Source organism: Ranitomeya imitator, chromosome 4, assembly GCF_032444005.1.
Source record: "Ranitomeya imitator isolate aRanImi1 chromosome 4, aRanImi1.pri, whole genome shotgun sequence".
Lineage (NCBI taxonomy): Eukaryota > Metazoa > Chordata > Amphibia > Anura > Dendrobatidae > Ranitomeya > Ranitomeya imitator.
In genome coordinates this window covers 462,656,838-462,676,043 of record NC_091285.1, presented here as the reverse complement: position 1 = coordinate 462,676,043, position 19,206 = coordinate 462,656,838, and the positions used below count along the sequence as shown (strand labels likewise).

At 41.8% G+C, this 19,206-nt stretch overlaps 1 protein-coding gene across 1 annotated transcript in view; it reads left to right on the top strand.

Annotated features, from left to right (window-relative positions):
• TRPM1 (transient receptor potential cation channel subfamily M member 1) overlaps positions 1-19,206 on the top strand; it is a 308,504-nt gene that overhangs the window by 151,577 nt on the left and 137,721 nt on the right. Inside the window, exons 6-11 of the mRNA XM_069765815.1 lie at positions 2,474-2,524; positions 3,111-3,146; positions 4,073-4,213; positions 4,458-4,487; positions 8,639-8,928; positions 9,734-9,962. Of these exons, the coding sequence (XP_069621916.1) occupies positions 2,474-2,524; positions 3,111-3,146; positions 4,073-4,213; positions 4,458-4,487; positions 8,639-8,928; positions 9,734-9,962 (777 nt within the window). The remainder of the gene's footprint in view (positions 1-2,473; positions 2,525-3,110; positions 3,147-4,072; positions 4,214-4,457; positions 4,488-8,638; positions 8,929-9,733; positions 9,963-19,206) is intronic.

Genomic DNA, 19,206 nt, shown 5'->3' with positions numbered 1-19,206 from the left:
CTCCTCTGATTTGGTGCCGTTGTTCTTCCAGCATGTGGTTCGTTTGCATGGCATTCCAGAGAACATTGTTTCTGACAGAGGTTCCCAGTTTGTTTCGAGGTTTTGGCGAGCCTTTTGTGCTAGGATGGGCATTGATTTGACTTTTTCCTCGGCTTTCCATCCTCAGACAAATGGCCAGACCGAACGAACCAATCAGACCTTGGAAACATATCTAAGATGCTTTGTTTCTGCTGATCAGGATGATTGGGTGTCCTTCTTGCCTTTGGCGGAGTTCGCCCTTAATAATCGGGCCAGCTCGGCTACCTTGGTTTCGCCATTTTTCTGCAACTCTGGGTTCCACCCTCGTTTCTCTTCAGGGCAGGTTGAGTCTTCGGACTGTCCTGGTGTGGATACTGTGGTGGACAGGTTACAGCAGATTTGGACTCATGTAGTGGACAATTTGACCTTGTCCCAGGAGAAGGCTCAACGTTTCGCTAATCGCAGACGCTGTGTGGGTCCCCGACTTCGTGTTGGGGATTTGGTTTGGTTGTCATCTCGTCATATTCCTATGAAAGTTTCCTCTCCTAAGTTTAAGCCTCGTTTTATTGGTCCGTATAGGATTTCTGAGGTTCTTAATCCTGTGTCTTTTCGTTTGACCCTTCCTGATTCTTTTTCCATCCATAACGTATTCCATAGGTCATTGTTGCGGAGATACGTGGCACCTATGGTTCCATCTGTTGAGCCTCCTGCCCCGGTTTTGGTGGAGGGGGAATTGGAGTATATTGTGGAGAAGATTTTGGATTCTCGTGTTTCAAGACGGAAACTCCAGTATCTGGTTAAATGGAAGGGTTATGCTCAGGAGGATAATTCCTGGGTTTTTGCCTCTGATGTCCATGCTCCCGATCTTGTTCGTGCCTTTCATGTGGCTCATCCTGGTCGGCCTGGGGGTCTCTGGTGAGGGTTCGGTGACCCCTCCTCAAGGGGGGGTACTGTTGTGAATTCTGTGGCAGAGTTCACTCCTGTGGTCACAAGTGGTACTTCGGCTGATTCTCTCTGGGATCTTCCGTTTGTGGAGGAAAGTGGTACTGCAGCTTCTGAGTTTCCTCCCTCAGGTGATCTGGTGAGCTCGTTAGCTTCTTCTCTACTTAACTCCACCTGATGCTTTGATCTATGCTTCCTGTCAATGTTTCAGTGTGGGACTTGTTTTTTCCCTGGATCTTTCCTGTGGCCTGCTGCTCTGCAAAGCTAAGTTTTGCTTATGTTATTTTGTTGCTATTTTTCTGTCCAGCTTGCTTAATTGGTTTTTCTCGCCTGCTGGAAGCTCTGAGACGCAGAGGGACCACCTCCGTACCGTTAGTCGGTGCGGAGGGTCTTTTTGTCCCCTCTGCGTGGTTTTTTATAGGTTTTTGTGCTGACCGCAAAGTTATCTTCCCTATCCTCGTTCTGTTCAGCTAGTCGGGCCTCACTTTGCTAAATCTGTTTCATCTCTATGTTTGTGTTTTCATCTTACTCACAGTCATTATATGTGGGGGGCTGCCTTTTCCTTTGGGGAATTTCTCTGAGGCAAGGTAGGCTTATTTTTCTATCTTCAGGATTAGCTAGTTTCTCAGGCTGTGACAAGGCGCCTAGGTTCTGGTCAGGAGCGCTCCACGGCTACCTTTAGTTGTGGTTTGATAGGCTTAGGGATTGCGGTCTGCAGAGTTCCCACGTCTCAGAGCTCGTTCTATTATTTTGGGTTATTGTCAGTTCACTGTATGTGCTCTGACCTCCATGTCCATTGTGTTTCTGAATTGCCTTTCATAACAGCCCCCCCTGCTTGCTCAGGATCACAGCACTTGCAAAGTTGAAATACTTACCTCTCCCTGCTCCACTGCCGTGACGTGGTCCAGATTTACTGGGCCCACTAATTACTTGAACCAGCCCTACCCCCCACAACTTTAGCCAAATGACCCCCAATTTCAAATGCCTTACAATTATTATAAGCTAAATTAAGATTGACAAGCTTCAGTAACAAGAATGGATGTTTTTGCCATTAAAATGGGCTCTGTACATGTTTTCCTGGCCTCTACTCACTGCCGACTATGCTCCCCCATTGACTTGCATTGGGTTTCGTGTTTCGGTCGATCCCCGATTTTTCGCGATAATCGACCAATTCCACTCGACTCGACTTTTGAGATATTCGGGTTTCGCGAAACCCGACTCGACTTTAAAAAGGTCAAGGTCGCTCAACCCTAACTGTAACTATTGATTCTTTGTCTAAAATTGATATAATTAAGAAATGCTTATAATTATACTTTAGTAACCATACAAACATTTGACTAAAAGGTCTAAAAACACTGAAGTAGAAAACTGTGAAAACCAAAACTGGTGTCATTCTCAAAACTTTTGGTCATGACTGTACAGTGCCAATTTATTGAAAGAAAGAGAAATGTGAAAGTTTATTATTCACAATATCATATAAATTTGTCCTTACGGATATTATTTTCTGTTTCAGAGATTGGGTCCTCCAAATACTCTACATTACCTTGTAAGAGATGTAAAGAAGGTAAATTATATACCCAAAAGTGAAATAGTGATGAGAATAACATTTTTCTGAAAACAAATTGTTTCATTTTTATTTTGTACTAGATGAGGATTTCTTTTATAAAACATTATATGTGCTTGTCATGAAAGTAGTTAGTGAGACATCCCAACTGTAATAACTAACAAAAGCAATCGGTTGAAGACGGCTTGTTGATGGTGCATATGGCTCCTGATTACTCGATTAGTAGAGCATGCTTAAAGACATCACCAGGCAAAAATGGCCAGTTTTGGATCTTACTTTATTCCTGCCTCTACCTTGAGCATTCTTTTTTTTTTTTATTCGCCATACGGTTCTAAAGATATGGGCCACTACACAGTGGAGCAATGGGAATAAAATAAGAGTAAAAACTGGCCACTTTTGACCTGGTGATAGGTCCTCTTCAAACATATAGGAGCAAGTTGGTGTGCATGTGTTTGCATGTTATATGGGTTTGCTTACCATCATGTTGTTCATGCATTGCATTTGGTGCATTAATTCTTATATTTTTTCATTGCCTATGTACCAATTGCTCTTCATCATCCATCTCCATCGCTTCATTGCCATGCAGAGAATCACTAGGGGATTCGGATGGGTTAACATGGAGGTGAATCTCTTTTTAATCTAATTTATAATATCATTAAGTACACAAGTAGTTAGTTGCTAGTATTTATGAGAAATAGGCTCTAAGGCCCTCATTAGATAGCTGCTGGCCGAGCAATTGTTAGGCCGACATCTATCTTTCCCGAATCCCCCGTCCATAGGAAAGCTCGGCTCGGCCAAGCACTCCTGTGTTCTTTGGAAGAGAGCTGCTGCCACAGGGAGTGGCTAATTTCAAGGGGAGAACAAAAGGATCAGCATTTGGAAAATCTACAGACCAGATCCTTTTCTCTCTCGACATAATCTGTCAGGGAGAGTCAGGAGGCCCCGATACACATTAGACTGTTGGCCAATATTGGTAGGTTTGGACAAATTTAGTGTAACGTTTTAGAGTTGTATTAATGTATAAAATATTATATACATTTTAATACAATCCCAATTATAATACTCATTGAAGATGTAGTAAATTGAAAGTCACTAAAATGTCTTTGGGTTAGTCAATTTTAATCTATTGTGAATCTTTAAAAATGTTTAATAAACAATATGTTTTTATCATTTTTTTGCCTTTTTTATTACTTCCTATGAACAAGAGTATTATATAGTTTCATTCATCCCTCACCAACAATAAAAAAAACTCTTCCATCTCTGGCAGATATGAGTGAAAGTTCTTGTTGCCAAGAATTTGATTGTACGGAGAGCTCAAAACCATAGGAAGCTATAATAGACACAAAGGCAGTAGTAATTTTTATTTCTCTATATAACATAGGACATGTTATAGGTTTTATATAGCATGTTTAACTCCTTCTTGGAAAAGCTAGCCTCACCAGCGAAAGAAATTTTCATTTTCAGACTAGTACATATATTAAATATCATATATAAAAAAAATAGCTTAAATGTGATATTAACTTTTGATAAATATTATTTTTTGGACAGGGTAACCTTCCACCAGATTATCATGTCAGTTTGATTGACATTGGCCTTGTACTGGAGTACCTCATGGGCGGAGCCTACCGGTGTCACTACACCAGAAAGAACTTCAGGACCCTCTACAATAATTTATTTGGACCAAAAAGGGTAATGTTAAATGCTACTTTGGATTTCCTGATTAGTCATTCAAAATTGACATTTGTAGCAGCAGCAGTTTCACAGGACATTACTTATTAACTGGAAAGGAATTACGTATTAGAAGAGATATATTTGCTGTGTTGTCTACTAGCAATATTGCCTCTCATTTTAGATGATATATTTCATGATGTATTATCATTAACCTGAGCTTAACAACAATTACTGAAGAATAAATATCTGTTGTTCTCCACAGCCAAAAGCCCTCAAACTCTTAGGAATGGAGGTAAGTGTGTATTTGCCTGTTTCTCTGGCATTCTGTTCTGTACATATATTGTCGGTCTTGCAAGGTTGTTTTTGTTTTGTTTTTTCTTTAATTGTTTGTAATTTTTAATTTGGAAAGGAAAAGCCACGCTCCATGCCCTCACTTCTATTTAGGCTTATGATGGGCTTGTACTAATTATTGCCACAAAATTTCAACAAAAAGTATCGCAGTGCAAAGCATCGAAACTGCTTCCAGTTTAGACTTCCATATATCATGGACTGATTAACTTATGAGCACACTAGATGACCCTTGGGGTAGAGCTCCTGCAGCAGAGATGAGGACAATGTCTTGCTTTGTTTTATAGTAGCAAGTGAACTTTTAAAGCCATACGTGAGTTAATATGTGGAGTAATTAAATAAAGTAATCTGCCCCTCCTGGGTGGAACAAGACAGTACTGCTCCTCCTGGTCTAGATCTAAATCTGGTACTGTCAGAGATAAGTAAAACTACAAATCATTTCTCACAAGAGTTGTTGAGCGTTTCCAAAGGATGCAGTATAAATAAAGATTATGACTTTGTGATTTAGAAAACCTGCTCAATAGCATTTTCAGGTATGAACTTCCATACACTTTAATGATATGAGCAAAATTTGTTTTAAGGATGTTTCTAAGAGCAAAAGGAAAATATCAAATGTTATGAAAACCTTTATATAAACTACCACTTATCTATAAGGGGTAAAGAGGTTGCAGTCACTCTTGGGACTTGGTTTCAGAGACATGGGCAGTTACCCATTGGTGCAACCTGTGCAGCCGCACAGGAGCCCAAGAGGTAAGGTGGACACTTCTACCTCCTAGGCAGCAAACAGCTTCTGTCACAGATAGATTATATGGCTACAAAGGCCCAACATACTCTTCTTGCACAGGGGCCCTCTTCTGTCTACGTCCGTCCATGGTCAGAGGAGATCCACAAATTCCTCTGTCACATAGGAAGATTCTGGTATTAAACGGCACATGGAAAGTGAGGGGAACCTGTTGCAGATTTTTTTTTTCCCTTTGCGATACGTTTTCTAATCCTGAGATTTAGATAGGACTACAAGCAGGTCAATTGTAGGAAACTTGCTTTCCCTGTCTCCTATAACTGAAATATAGTTGTAAAAGGTCAGGTAAAGTTTAAAGAGGGCTAATTACTTTAGCTAACTATTGACAACACTTCAAATAGATATGTTCTAACTATGACTAATAATTTTCTCATGGTCCAACTGTGTTCAAGGGGCCCGTTCCTACAATGCAAAAAATGTATAATGTAGATCATTACATTGCATTTGATCATGATGAAATATGTTCTTTTCCAAATATTTCTCACCCTGAATAATAAGTTCACATTTTCCTTTACCCTTTGTACATTGACTTGGAAGCTGCCTCATTGTTTTTTCCTTAGGAACATACATCTTTTGATCACTCCCTGCCTCTTGTCCCTTTACTGGTTCCTGTAGTAAAGGCCTCTCCTTCCTATCCCTATCCAAGTGATTCAGTAGCTGTAGAACATCCGTATGTCCAGCAGTAAAAAGAAGACTTTGCATTTACCGAGGTGACAGTCTCTGTTCCATGTGTTGTCTTGAGTAAGAGAAACAGTTATTCCAGTGCATATATATAATATATTATTTTTACGGTATATGCACACGTTTAGCTTTTGTGTCAGGTTTTTCTGCTTCAAAAATTAGTGTTGGCAGGAAAAACGGTACATAAAATGTGCATTTTGGCATTTTCCTTGTGGTTTTTTCATTTATTTAAATGCGTGAAAAATGATGCTGAAAAAATTGACACGCTACAGATTGAAAAAACACTTTGAAGGTTCAAACTGCAAGGAAAAAGTAAGCAGCATGTGAATGAGATTTGGCTAGTAGTCATTCCTTTTGCTGTTACTGTAAAATGTTGCGTCGGCAAAAACACACAGAAAAACAAGGAAAAGGTGCAGCATGTAAACAAGAGCTGACTCTTTTTCTGAACAAAGTCTAAAAAACACTGTATATACAGTCATATACAGTCATAGCCAACAGTGTTGGCATCCTTGAAATTGTTCCAAAAAATGAAGCATTTCTCCTAGAAAATTATTGCAATTAAACATGTTTTGTTGTACACATGTTTATTTCCTTGTGAGTATTGAAACAATGGAAAAAAAAGGTAAATTGGACATTATTTCACACAAAACTTCCCAAATGGGCCAGACAAAATTGTTGGCACCTTTCCAAAATTGATGATGAAGAACTTTGTTTCAATAATGTGATGCGCGTTCAAACTCAGCTGTGGCAAGTAACAGGTAAGGCAATATGAAAATCACACATGAAACAGATAAAAAATGGAAAAGTTTACTTATTCTTTGCATTGTGTGTCTGTGTGTGCCACACTAAGCATGGAGAATGGAAAGAGGAGAGGAAAACTCTGACGAATTAAAAAGCAAAATTATTGAACAATAGTAACAATCTCAAAGTTACAAGTTCATTTTCAAACATCTTGATCTTCCGTTGCCCACATAATTGTCTACATTGTAACGTGATCCAGAAGTTTACAACCTATGGCATTGTAGCTAATTTACTTGGACTTGGATGGCAGAGAAAAATTGATGGAAGGTTGCAACGCAGGATAGTCTTGAAGGTTGATAAGCAGCCCCAATCAAGGTCCAAAGAAATTCAAGCTGTCCTTCAGGATCAGGGTGTATCAGAGCCAGCACAAACTATCTGTCAACATTTGAATGACATCTATGGTAGGAGACCCAGGAGGACCCAACTGCCAACACATAGACATAAAAAAGCTAGACTGCAGTTTGCCAAAATGTACATAAGTAGTAATCCTTCTGGGAAAGCATCTTGTGGACAGATGAGACCAAGAGAGAGCTTTTTGATAAAGCACAACAAAGAAAAGAACACAGTACCTGCAGTCAAATATGGTGGAGGGTCAAAGATGTTTTGGGGTTGTTTTGCTGCTTCTGGCACTGGGTGCCTGGACTGTGTGCAAGGCATCTTGAAATGTGAAGATTACGAAAGGCTTTTGGGTCGCAATGTAGTTTTCAGGCTCTGAAGCTGAGTTTCCTTTCTAGGTCATGGGTATTCCAGCAGGACAATGACCCCAAACATATTTCAAGAAGCACCCAGAAATGGATAGAAACAAAGCACAGGATAGTTCTGAAGTGGCTAGCAGTGAGTCCGGTTCTAAATCCCATTGAACATCTGTGGAGAGATCTTAAAATTGCTGCTGGGAGAAGGCACCCTGCAAATATGAGAGAACTGGTGCAGTTTGCAAAAGACGAGTGGTCCAAATTCTAGTTGAGAATGTAAGAGCGTGGTAATGGTTATAGGAAGTGATTGATTGAAGTTATTTATTCCAAAGGGAGTGCAAGCAAATATTAAGTTAAGGGGGCCTGCCCCATTTTAGGGTTTTGTGTGAATTATGTCCAATTTGTCCTTTTCTCATTTTGTTTGTGCTGTTCCAGTATACACAAAGGAAATAAACATGTATTTTCTGGAAGAAACTATTTCAAGGGTGCCAAAACTTTTGGCCCTGACCATATATATACATAGTGGGGAAAATACAGTAAGTATTTGATACACTGCTGATTTTGTAAGTTTCCCCACCTACGAAGAATGGAGAGGTCTGTAATTATTATTATTATAGGTACACTTCAGCTGTAAGAGACAGAATCTTTAAAAAAAAATCCAGAAAATCACATTGTATGATAAAATTTTACATACTTAAATTGCATTTTATTGCATGAAATAAGCATTTGATCACCTACTAACCAGCAAGAATTCTGTCTTTCACAGACCTGTTAGTTTTCCTATAAAAAACCCTCCTACACTGCTCTCATTACCTGTATTAATTGCACCTGTTTGAACTTGTTACCTGTATAAAATGTAATACATATGACGAATATATTATATCACTTCTATCAGTTTTCTGGTATAATTGCCTCCATAAAGACTGGAATATACCCCATATTTTTCTTTTGTTACGAAAAGCAAATGAACCTAAGTTGATCTGGTCAACAGCATATATGGACAGAAAATTATAGCTTTCGCATTGACAACTACTCAGAACTATTCCAATATTAATTTTCTAGGAACCTTTTAATGCAATGTTGTAGTTTTCCCAGTATTTAACTATACATTAATAACTTTAGGATGACGAACCTCCAACTAAAGGGAAGAAAAAGAAGAAAAAAAAGGAGGAAGAAATAGACATTGATGTGGACGATCCAGAAGTTAGTCGATTCCAATACCCCTTCCATGAACTTATGGTCTGGGCTGTACTTTTGAAAAGGCAAAAGATGGCTCTCTTTCTGTGGCAGCGTGGAGAAGAAACCATGGCAAAAGCATTGGTAGCGTGCAAACTATACAAATCAATGGCTCATGAGTCCTCTGAAAGTGAACTCGTAGATGACATTTCCCAAGACCTGGACAACAATTCAAAGTCAGTTTCTTGTATCTTTATGGTTTTTTTTTATAGTTTTAAGATTTGTATTGCATTGCACTCGTTTTTCTCTAGTTTGGGGTATTTTTTCATTTGCACCTGATTATTATTTTAGGCCTCATTCACACATACGGAAAAAATGGTACCAATGTCATGATCAGGTGTTTGGATCAGTGTGTCATCAGCATGCGGTCCGTGTGTCCATTTTTCCCACCATTGCGTCATCTGTATTTTTCATGGATGGATAAATAAATAAATTATAAAACTTCTCCTATCTTTTGCAATGTTAAACACAGACAGCACACGGACTGATGTCATCCGTGTTCTGAACGTGTTTGTTACGGACGCATAGACTTGTATCGGCACTTTTCATTCGTGATAACAAATAAATGGACATGTGAATAGCACCATGGATTATAATGGGTGCATGTTGTATCCGTTAAAAAAAGAGTTACAACATATATCACGGACACAGATGTGTGAATAAGGCCTTATTTTGCACCTTTTTTAAAGTTTATTTTGGGTGTGCTTGCTTTTTATTTCCTATGTTCACCATTGTGAGTAGAGTTTGGGGTTTCTGTTTTTTGTCCCTCCCCCCAACCATATGCATATCATGTATTTTGTCCCAAGTTTTGCTCCATTTCCATAAAATGTGTCTTTTTGTGCTAAAAAGTTACAAAGCAGGTACAAGACAAAACTTAAAAACGTGTGCAAAATACTCTAAGTATGTTTTTAGACAGATATATCCTAAGTTTGGCTTGTGATGGTGACACTCTTAGACATATTATACTTTGTTTCTCATTAGGGATTTTGGTCAGCTGGCTGTGGAGCTTTTGGACCAGTCCTATAAACATGATGAGCAGGTTGCCATGAAATTATTGACTTATGAACTTAAGAATTGGAGTAATTCTACTTGCCTGAAGCTAGCTGTGGCTGCCAAACATCGGGACTTTATAGCACACACATGCAGCCAGATGTTACTGACAGATATGTGGATGGGGCGTCTGCGCATGAGAAAGAATCCAGGTCTTAAGGTAATGTGTTACTTATTTACAGACATTAACGAGACTTTTTTTAATGTTGCTTATATAGCACTAACATTTGTCACTCAATTGGAAAACATTTGTCACTATTCACAACAGTGCTTGTCCTGGATGTAAATATATTCCTAATCTAATATACCTATGTGAGACATAAATAAGCACATTAGGGCCAATAGTTTTTATAGTAAGGAAAAAATACAAGGCACATAAAGGAAATGCACCCCAACATGGGAGGAACATAGAAACTACATGCAAATCTTGTATTTGTTCATAGAATTATAAAATATTAGAGTTGGAAGGGACCTCAAGGGTCATCGAGTCAAACCCCCTGCTCAATGCAGGACTCACTACACCATTTCAAACATTTGTTTAAAGACTTCCATTGAAAGAGAACTCACCACCTCTCATGGCAGCCTGTACCACTCATTGATAACCCTCACTGTTGAAAAGTGTTTTCTTATATCTAATCTGTATCTTTTCCCTTTCAGTTTCATTCCATTGCTTCTCACATTTCCATGTGCAAATGAGAATAAGGATGAACCCTCTACCCTGTGACATCCCTTCAGATATTTGTAGACAGCTATTAAGTCTCCTCTTAGCCTTCTTTTTTGCAATCTAAACATTCCCAGGTCATTTAACTGTTCCTCGTAAGGCATACTTTGCAGTTCACTCACCATCCTAGAGCTCTTCTCTGACATTGAACTTGCTCTAGTTTTTCAATGTCTGTTTTAAAATGAGGTGCCCAGAACTAACCAAGGAGGAGTAGAGGGGGATAATTACTTCATGTGATCTAGACTCTATGCTTCTTTTAATGCATCCTAGAACTGTGTTTGCCCTTTTTGCTGCTGCATCACACTGTTGACTCATGTGCAGTCTGTGATCTATCAGTTTACCCAAGTCTTTTTCACACATGCTGTTGCTTAGTTCTATTCCTCCCATTCGATAGATGTAATTTTGGCTTTTTTGTCCAGATGTAGAATCTTGCATTTCTCCCTGTTAAATACCATTCTATTAGTCGTTGCCCATTGTTCAAGCCTATTTCGATCCTTCTAAATCCTTTCTCTGTCTTCGCTAATGGTAGCTATCCCTCCTAGCTTTGCTTCATCTGCAAATTTGATTACTTTACTTTCAGTTCCCTTATCTAGATCATCTATAAAAATGTTGAACAACACAGGGGACAGGACAGAGGCTTGCGGTACCCCACTTTGAAAGACTTTTCCAATTGGATGTGCAACCATTTATTACCACATCATTCAGCCCAAGGTCCGCAGATACAGTGGGGTAAATAAGTATTTGATACACTGCAGATTTTGCAAGTTTTTTCTCACCTAAAAAAAAACAGAAAAGCAAATTGCATAATTTTTAAATAATTAAATTGCATTTTATTGAATGAAATAAGTATTTGATCACCTACAAACCAGCAAAAATTCCGGCTCTCACAGACCTGTTAGTTTTTTTTTCAGAAGCCCTCCTACTCTACGCTCATTACCTATATTGATTGCAAGTTGCAACTGTTTGAACTTTTTACCTGTATAAAAGACCTTTCCACCATGAGCAAGACTAAAGAGCTGTGTAAGGACACCAGGGACAAAAATTGTAGACCTGCGCAAGGCTGGGATGGGCTACAGGACAATAGGCAAGCAGCTTCGTGAGAAGGTAACAACTGTTGGCACAATTATTAGAAAATGGAACGAACACAAGATGACTGTCAATCCTCCTCAGTCTGGGGCTCCATGCAAAGTCTCGCCTCATGGGGTAAGGATGATTCTCAGAAAGGTCAGGAATCAGCCCAGAACTACACTAGAGGACCTGGTCAATGACCTGAAGAGAGCTGGGACTACGGTTTCAAACATTCAAACGTTAGCAACACACCACGCTGTCATGGATTAAAATCCTGCAGGACATTCAAGGTGCCATTGCTCACGCCAGTACATGTCCAGGCTAGTTTTAAGTTTGTCAGTGACCATCTGGATGATTCAGGGTTGGGATGGGAAAAGGTCATGTGGTCAGATGAGAGAATAAAATAGATCTTTTTGATATCAACTCCAGTCGCCGTGTTTGGAGGAAGAAGAATGAATAGAGCCCCAAGAACACTGTCCCAACCGTGAAGTATGGAGGGGAAACATACTTTGGGGTGCTTTTCTGCAAAGGGGACAAAACGACTGCACCGTATTGAAGGGAGGATGGATGGGGTCATGTGTTGCAAGATTTTGCCCAGCAACCTCCTGCCCTCTGTAAGAGCATTGTAGATGGTATAAATTCGTGAGGGCTGAGGGCACCGCTGCATATATAACTCTTGGGGCTCACCGTGAACTTGGAAACATAGCAACTAAACCCATAGAGAAAGATCAAGTCCACACGGAAGGGAGCACCACAACCATATGTAAAAAATACAAAATCTTTTATTAGTAAGCTTTTACAAAAAATAATGCAACACACAAAAAGATACATCACACAGAAAAATGGATAAAAACATTAAAAGTGCAACAACAGCACAAATCTTGTACACAAGTCATATCCTAATATGATAATGTAGGAAAAGAGTGACAACCCACATCCCCAACTACTCCAGCATGGTGATACAATACAATATGATGGCCTGTGGTATAACCATATACAATGTGCTTAGTATACAAAAACAATTAGTTACATATACATGGTTACAAATATAAACAACACAACAATATGAGCAAATAAGTGTAGACCTGCTAATATCACAGTAAAATATAGCCCTACAGGTATCAATAGAAAACAATGGACCCCACAGGCAAATAAAGATCAATGCCTAAACGGCCTTTACCCAATGCAGCCATGCTAAATGAAGGGACCACAAAGTATGATAAGGTCCTGCATGTCAGAAAAAGAATCAAATACATACACCATGTGGGATCCAAATGTTGAGATCAGGTTAAGGCCATGTGTATACCAATGGAAAAGAGAGGAGGGAAGGAGATGTGGGAAAAAAAAAAAACGTGTATCGCCACAAAAGTTGTGGCTTCCTCAGGGAGAGGTAGCAGGTCCACACTTATTTGCTCATATTGTTGTGTTGTTTTTATCTGTGAACCATGTATATACAATATAACTAATTGTTTTTGTATACTAAGCACATTGTATATGGTTATACCACAGGCCATTATATTGTATTTATAGTATCAGGAGAAAAAAGAGTTCTGCTAGGTATATGCATATAATAAAAAAATCAAAAGTTTATTTATAAATACACACAAATATTAGACAAACATTAAGACAGAAAAATTATGAGCACAAAGACAGTACACCAAGGTGGACAAGACCCACCCTAAAACCCTAGTACCTAAGCGCCAAAATCGGCTGTCAATAAGGTGCAATGTGCAAAAGACGCAGATAAGCACGTCTACCTATGAGTACCTCATCTTAAGTATAGCCCCCAATAGGGTGGTAATTATATTGTAAGGGGTAGACATACACTTACCAGGTGTAGGGGTAGGAGGGTCGGATGCAGGGTGTATAAAAAGCCCCCCGACGCGCGTTTCGCGTCCCTATAGAACGCTTTCTCAAGGGAGTACCACAAGATCTGCTTGTAGGACCTTTTAAAGGTCAAAGGGTGAGTCACATGCAACTTGTGGGCCAATCCAAGTGGTTAGAAGGCGGCGCATGCGCACCGCGAATACCAGGTCCTGGCAGTGCACCGGAGCGTCGCGCACTACTACGCACGCGCGGGGAACAAAGGGAATCCCCAGGCGTGCGAGCCGGGCAGAGTGACGCGCCCGTGCATACCAGAGATCCCCGGCCGCGGCGCGCCTGCGCACAACCACTGAATCACCAAAGTATGAAGCAAGGAGCACTATGTGAACTAGAAATTACCCGTGACACTAGTTATATTGCGCCACTTGTTCCTCCAATCAAGGAGGAACATAGAAGTCCCAATGAATATAACAATTACATAATACAACAGAAAGGCAAAAAGAGACACAACATGATTTAAGTATAATGCGGCTGTCCATTTTCAATGCGGTGCGGTTTGTATCTCTCCACAGCATTCCATAAATGTCCTCTATGAGGTACTTCAGACTGGTAACTTCAGTGATGTGTATATGAAGACATAGTGCCCATATGTATTGAATTGAGGTGAAGGCCCACAGACTTATTGGTCCCACTGCAGAAAAATAGGTATAATAATGGAAATAAATAATTAGTGACAGATTAAAAAATATAAAAACAAAAACAAAAAAACACCCTAAAAGATGTGGGTACCCAATAAAGGGATCACAGCAAAGAATATACAAAATATATAAAAAGTATATATGTATAAATTCAGGACCCCAGAAAGGAGGAAAAGGACAATGATTCATTCAAACCCCTAGGGGTCAGGGTATCAAGAATTGTAATCCACTTCGCTTCAACCTGTGCCAGGACTTTTTTGTAGTTACCCCCTCTTATACCAAGATGAATAGCATCTATCCCCCTCACCTTAAATGAAGACGGATCACTATTATGATGTTGTCTAAAGTGACGGGGGATAGTTTTGAGGAGGGTCACATCGGTCGCCGTCTTGGCCGCGCAAATGTCCCGCACGTGCTCCCGTATCCTTATCATGAGCTCCCTGGACGTGAGCCCAACGTAAATTTTGGAGCAGCCGCATGTAGCGTAATAGATCACATTCACGCTACTGCAGGAGATCCGATGTCTTATATCAAAGGTTTTGCTCCCATCGGAGCTACAGAAGGTAGAGCAGCGCAGGACATTTGCGCAGGCAAGACAGCAACCGCATGGTATAGATCCCGGCACAGGAGCCCTGGAGCCAAATGGGTGCCTCACGGTGGGGACATAGTGACTCCTGACAAGAATGTCCTTAAGATTTTTGGACCTTCTTGCGATCATAAGGGGATAATCAGCCAATCCAGCTCCCAGGGAGGGCTCGGTACTCAGAATGGACCAATGTTTGGCCAGGATCTGCCGCATATCCTCCCACTCATGATTAAAGGTTGATATGAACCTAATTGGTCCGTTACTTGTGATGTCTGGTTGAGCTCTGGTACCCCGAAGTAGATCGCCGCGTGGAGTAGCCCGCGCCCTACGATATTCATATTTGATGCATCGGTTAGAGTAGCCACGTGCTGCAAATCTGGATTTCAGGTCAGAGGCCTGCACCTCAAATTTTGCATCCGACGAACAGATCCGCCTCATCCGGAGGAACTGTCCGACCGGGACGGCCCTAATGGTAGAAGCAATGTGAGCTGAGGACGCGTGAATCAAGGAATTAACAGATGTGGGTTTACGATATACGTCCGTTTGAATGGATCCATTTGTATCTACTTCGAAACTGACATCCAAAAAGTTGACCTTCTTGATGTCATAATTATAAGGCAAACGGATGTTAAGAGAATTCCGATTCAGCGTCTCCATGAATTCCCCGAGCTGCCGCACCGTCCCATCCCAAAGAAAGAAAATATCATCAATATATCTGTGCCAGCACAGCACATGGGAGGCGGCCTGCGGGCCCTCGTCGCCAAAAATGAATCTCTCCCAGGATCCCAGGAAGAGATTTGCGTACGAGGGCGCACAGGCCGTACCCATGGCTGTGCCGCGCATCTGTAGATAAAACTGATCTTTATAAACAAAAAAATTATGAGTAAGGACATAGTGCAGCAGCTCGAGGATAAACTCACAGAGCGGGCCGTCCCGGTCGGAGGCCCCCAGAAAGAGGCGGACCGCATCGATGCCATGTTGGTGATCAATGCAGGTGTACAGGCTCTCCACGTCGGCGGTCACCATCAGGGTATCGTGATCCACAAAAATGCCATCGACCCTAGCCAGAGCGTCCGTTGTGTCACGCACATATGATGGCAATGCCTCTACCAGGGGTTTAAGGTAAAAGTCAATGAATTGGCATATGGGGTTACAAAGTCCCCCAATGCCTGACACAATAGGACGCCCTGGAGGGTCGAGGGCATTCTTGTGGATTTTAGGAAGTAGGTAGAAAGTTGGCACCTTAGAATATTTCACTGTTAAACCCTCCAGTACCTGTTTAGTAATGACATCTGTTATGCTGTGCTATCAGGCAACACAGTGTGCAGTAATCAGCGCACATACAGTGATATGGCAATAACCCAAAAACAATAGAACAAGCTCTGAGACGTAGAATCTCTGCAGACTGCAATACCTGAACCTATCCTCACACAACTAAAAGCAGCAGTGGATTGCGCCTAACACTACCTATGCAACTCGGCACTGCCTGAGGAGCTGACTAGCCTGAAGATAGAAATACAAGCCTGACTTGCCTCAGAGAAATACCCTAAAGGAATAGGCAGCCCCCCACATATAATGACTGTTAGCAAGATGAAAAGACAAAACGTAGAAATGAAATAGATTCAGCAAAGTGAGGCCCGATATTCTAGACAGAGCGAGGATAGCAAAGAGAACTATGCAGTCTACAAAAAACCCTAAAGCAGAACCACGCAAAGGGGGGCAAAAAGACCCACCGTGCCGAACTAACGGCACGGCGGTGCACCCTTTGCGTCTCAGAGCTTCCAGCAAAAGAGAATAGCACAGCTGGACAGAAAAAACGGAAACAAAAACAAAGTAACACTTATCTAGCAGAGCAGCAGGCCACAGGAAAGATGCAGTAGCTCAGATCCAACACTGGAACATTGACAAGGAGCAAGGAAGACAGACTCAGGTGGAGTTAAATAGCAAGGCAGCCAACGAGGTCACCAAAACACCTGAGGGAGGAAGCCCAGAGGCTGCAATACCACTTGTGACCACAGGAGTGAATTCAGCCACAGAATTCACAACAGTACCCCCCCCTTGAGGAGGGGTCACTGAACCCTCACCAGAACCCCCAGGCCGACCAGGATGAGCCACATGAAAGGCACGAACAAGATCTGGGGCATGGACATCAGAGGCAAAAACCCAGGAATTATCCTCCTGAGCATAACCCTTCCATTTGACCAGATACTGGAGTTTCCGTCTAGAGACACGAGAATCCAAAATTTCCTCCACAATATACTCCAATTCCCCCTCCACCAAAACAGGGGCAGGAGGCTCCACAGATGGAACCATAGGTGCCACGTATCTTCTCAACAACGACCTATGGAATACATTATGTATGGAAAAGGAGTCTGGGAGGGTCAGACGAAAAGACACCGGATTGAGAATCTCAGAAATCCTATACGGACCAATAAAACGAGGTTTAAATTTAGGAGAGGAAACCTTCATAGGAATATGACGAGAAGATAACCAAACCAGATCCCCAACACGAAGTCGGGGACCCACACGGCGTCTACGATTAGCGAAAAGCTGAGCCTTCTCCTGGGACAAGGTCAAATTGTCCACTACCTGAGTCCAGATCTGCTGCAACCTGTCCACCACAGAATCCACACCAGGACAGTCCGAAGACTCAACCTGTCCTGAAGAGAAACGAGGATGGAACCCAGAATTGCAGAAAAATGGAGAGACCAAGGTAGCCGAGCTGGCCCGATTATTAAGGGCGAACTCAGCCAACGGCAAAAATGACACCCAATCATCCTGGTCAGCAGAAACAAAACATCTCAGATATGTTTCCAAGGTCTGATTGGTTCGTTCGGTCTGGCCATTAGTCTGAGGATGGAAGGCCGAGGAAAAAGATAGGTCAATGCCCATCCTACCACAAAAGGCTCGCCAGAACCTCGAGACAAACTGGGAACCTCTGTCAGAAACAATATTCTCAGGAATGCCATGCAAACGAACCACATGCTGGAAGAACAAAGGCACCAAATTAGAGGAGGAAGGCAATTTAACCAAGGGCACCAGATGGACCATTTTAGAAAAGCGATCACAGACCACCCAAATGACCGACATCTTTTGAGAAACGGGAAGGTCAGAAATGAAATCCATCGAAATATGTGTCCAAGGCCTCTTCGGGACCGGCAAGGGCAAAAGCAACCCACTGGCACGTGAACAGCAGGGCTTAGCCCTAGCACAAATCCCACAGGACTGCACAAAAGCACGCACATCCCGTGACAGAGATGGCCACCAGAAGGATCTAGCCACTAACTCTCTGGTACCAAAGATTCCTGGATGACCAGCCAGCACCGAACAATGAAGTTCAGAGATAACTTTACTTGTCCACCTATCAGGGACGAATAGTTTCTCGGCCGGACAACGATCAGGTTTAGTAGCCTGAAATTTCTGCAACACTCTCCGCAAATCAGGAGAGATGGCAGACACAATGACTCCTTCCTTGAGGATACTCGCCGGCTCAGATAACCCCGGAGAGTCGGGCACAAAACTCCTAGACAGAGCATCCGCCTTCACGTTTTTAGAGCCCGGAAGGTACGAAATCACAAAATCAAAACGAGCAAAAAATAACGACCAACGGGCCTGTCTAGGATTCAAGCGCTTGGCAGACTCGAGATAAGTAAGATTCTTATGATCAGTCAATACCACCACGCGATGCTTAGCTCCCTCAAGCCAATGACGCCACTCCTCGAATGCCCACTTCATGGCCAGCAACTCTCGGTTGCCCACATCATAATTACGCTCAGCAGCAGAAAATTTCCTGGAAAAGAAAGCACATGGTTTCAACACTGAGCAACCAGAACCTCTCTGTGACAAAACCGCCCCTGCTCCAATCTCAGAAGCATCAACCTCGACCTGGAACGGAAGAGAAACATCTGGTTGACACAACACAGGGGCACAGCAAAAACGACGCTTCAACTCCTGAAAAGCTTCCACGGCAGCAGAAGACCAATTAACCAAATCAGCACCCTTCTTGGTCAAATCGGTCAATGGTCTGGCAATGCTAGAAAAATTACAGATGAAGCGACGATAAAAATTAGCAAAGCCCAGGAATTTCTGCAGACTTTTCAGAGATGTCGGCTGAGTCCAATCATGGATGGCCTGGACCTTAACCGGATCCATCTCGATAGTAGAAGGGGAAAAGATGAACCCCAAAAATGAAACTTTCTGCACACCGAAGAGACACTTTGATCCCTTCACGAACAAGGAATTAGCACGCAGTACCTGGAAAACCATTCTGACTTGCTTCACATGAGACTCCCAATCATCAGAGAAGATCAAAATGTCATCCAAGTAAACAATCAGGAATTTATCTAGATACTCACGGAAAATGTCATGCATAAAAGACTGAAAAACAGATGGAGCATTGGCAAGTCCGAACGGCATCACCAGATACTCAAAATGACCCTCGGGCGTATTAAATGCCGTTTTCCATTCATCTCCCTGCCTGATTCTCACCAGATTATACGCACCACGA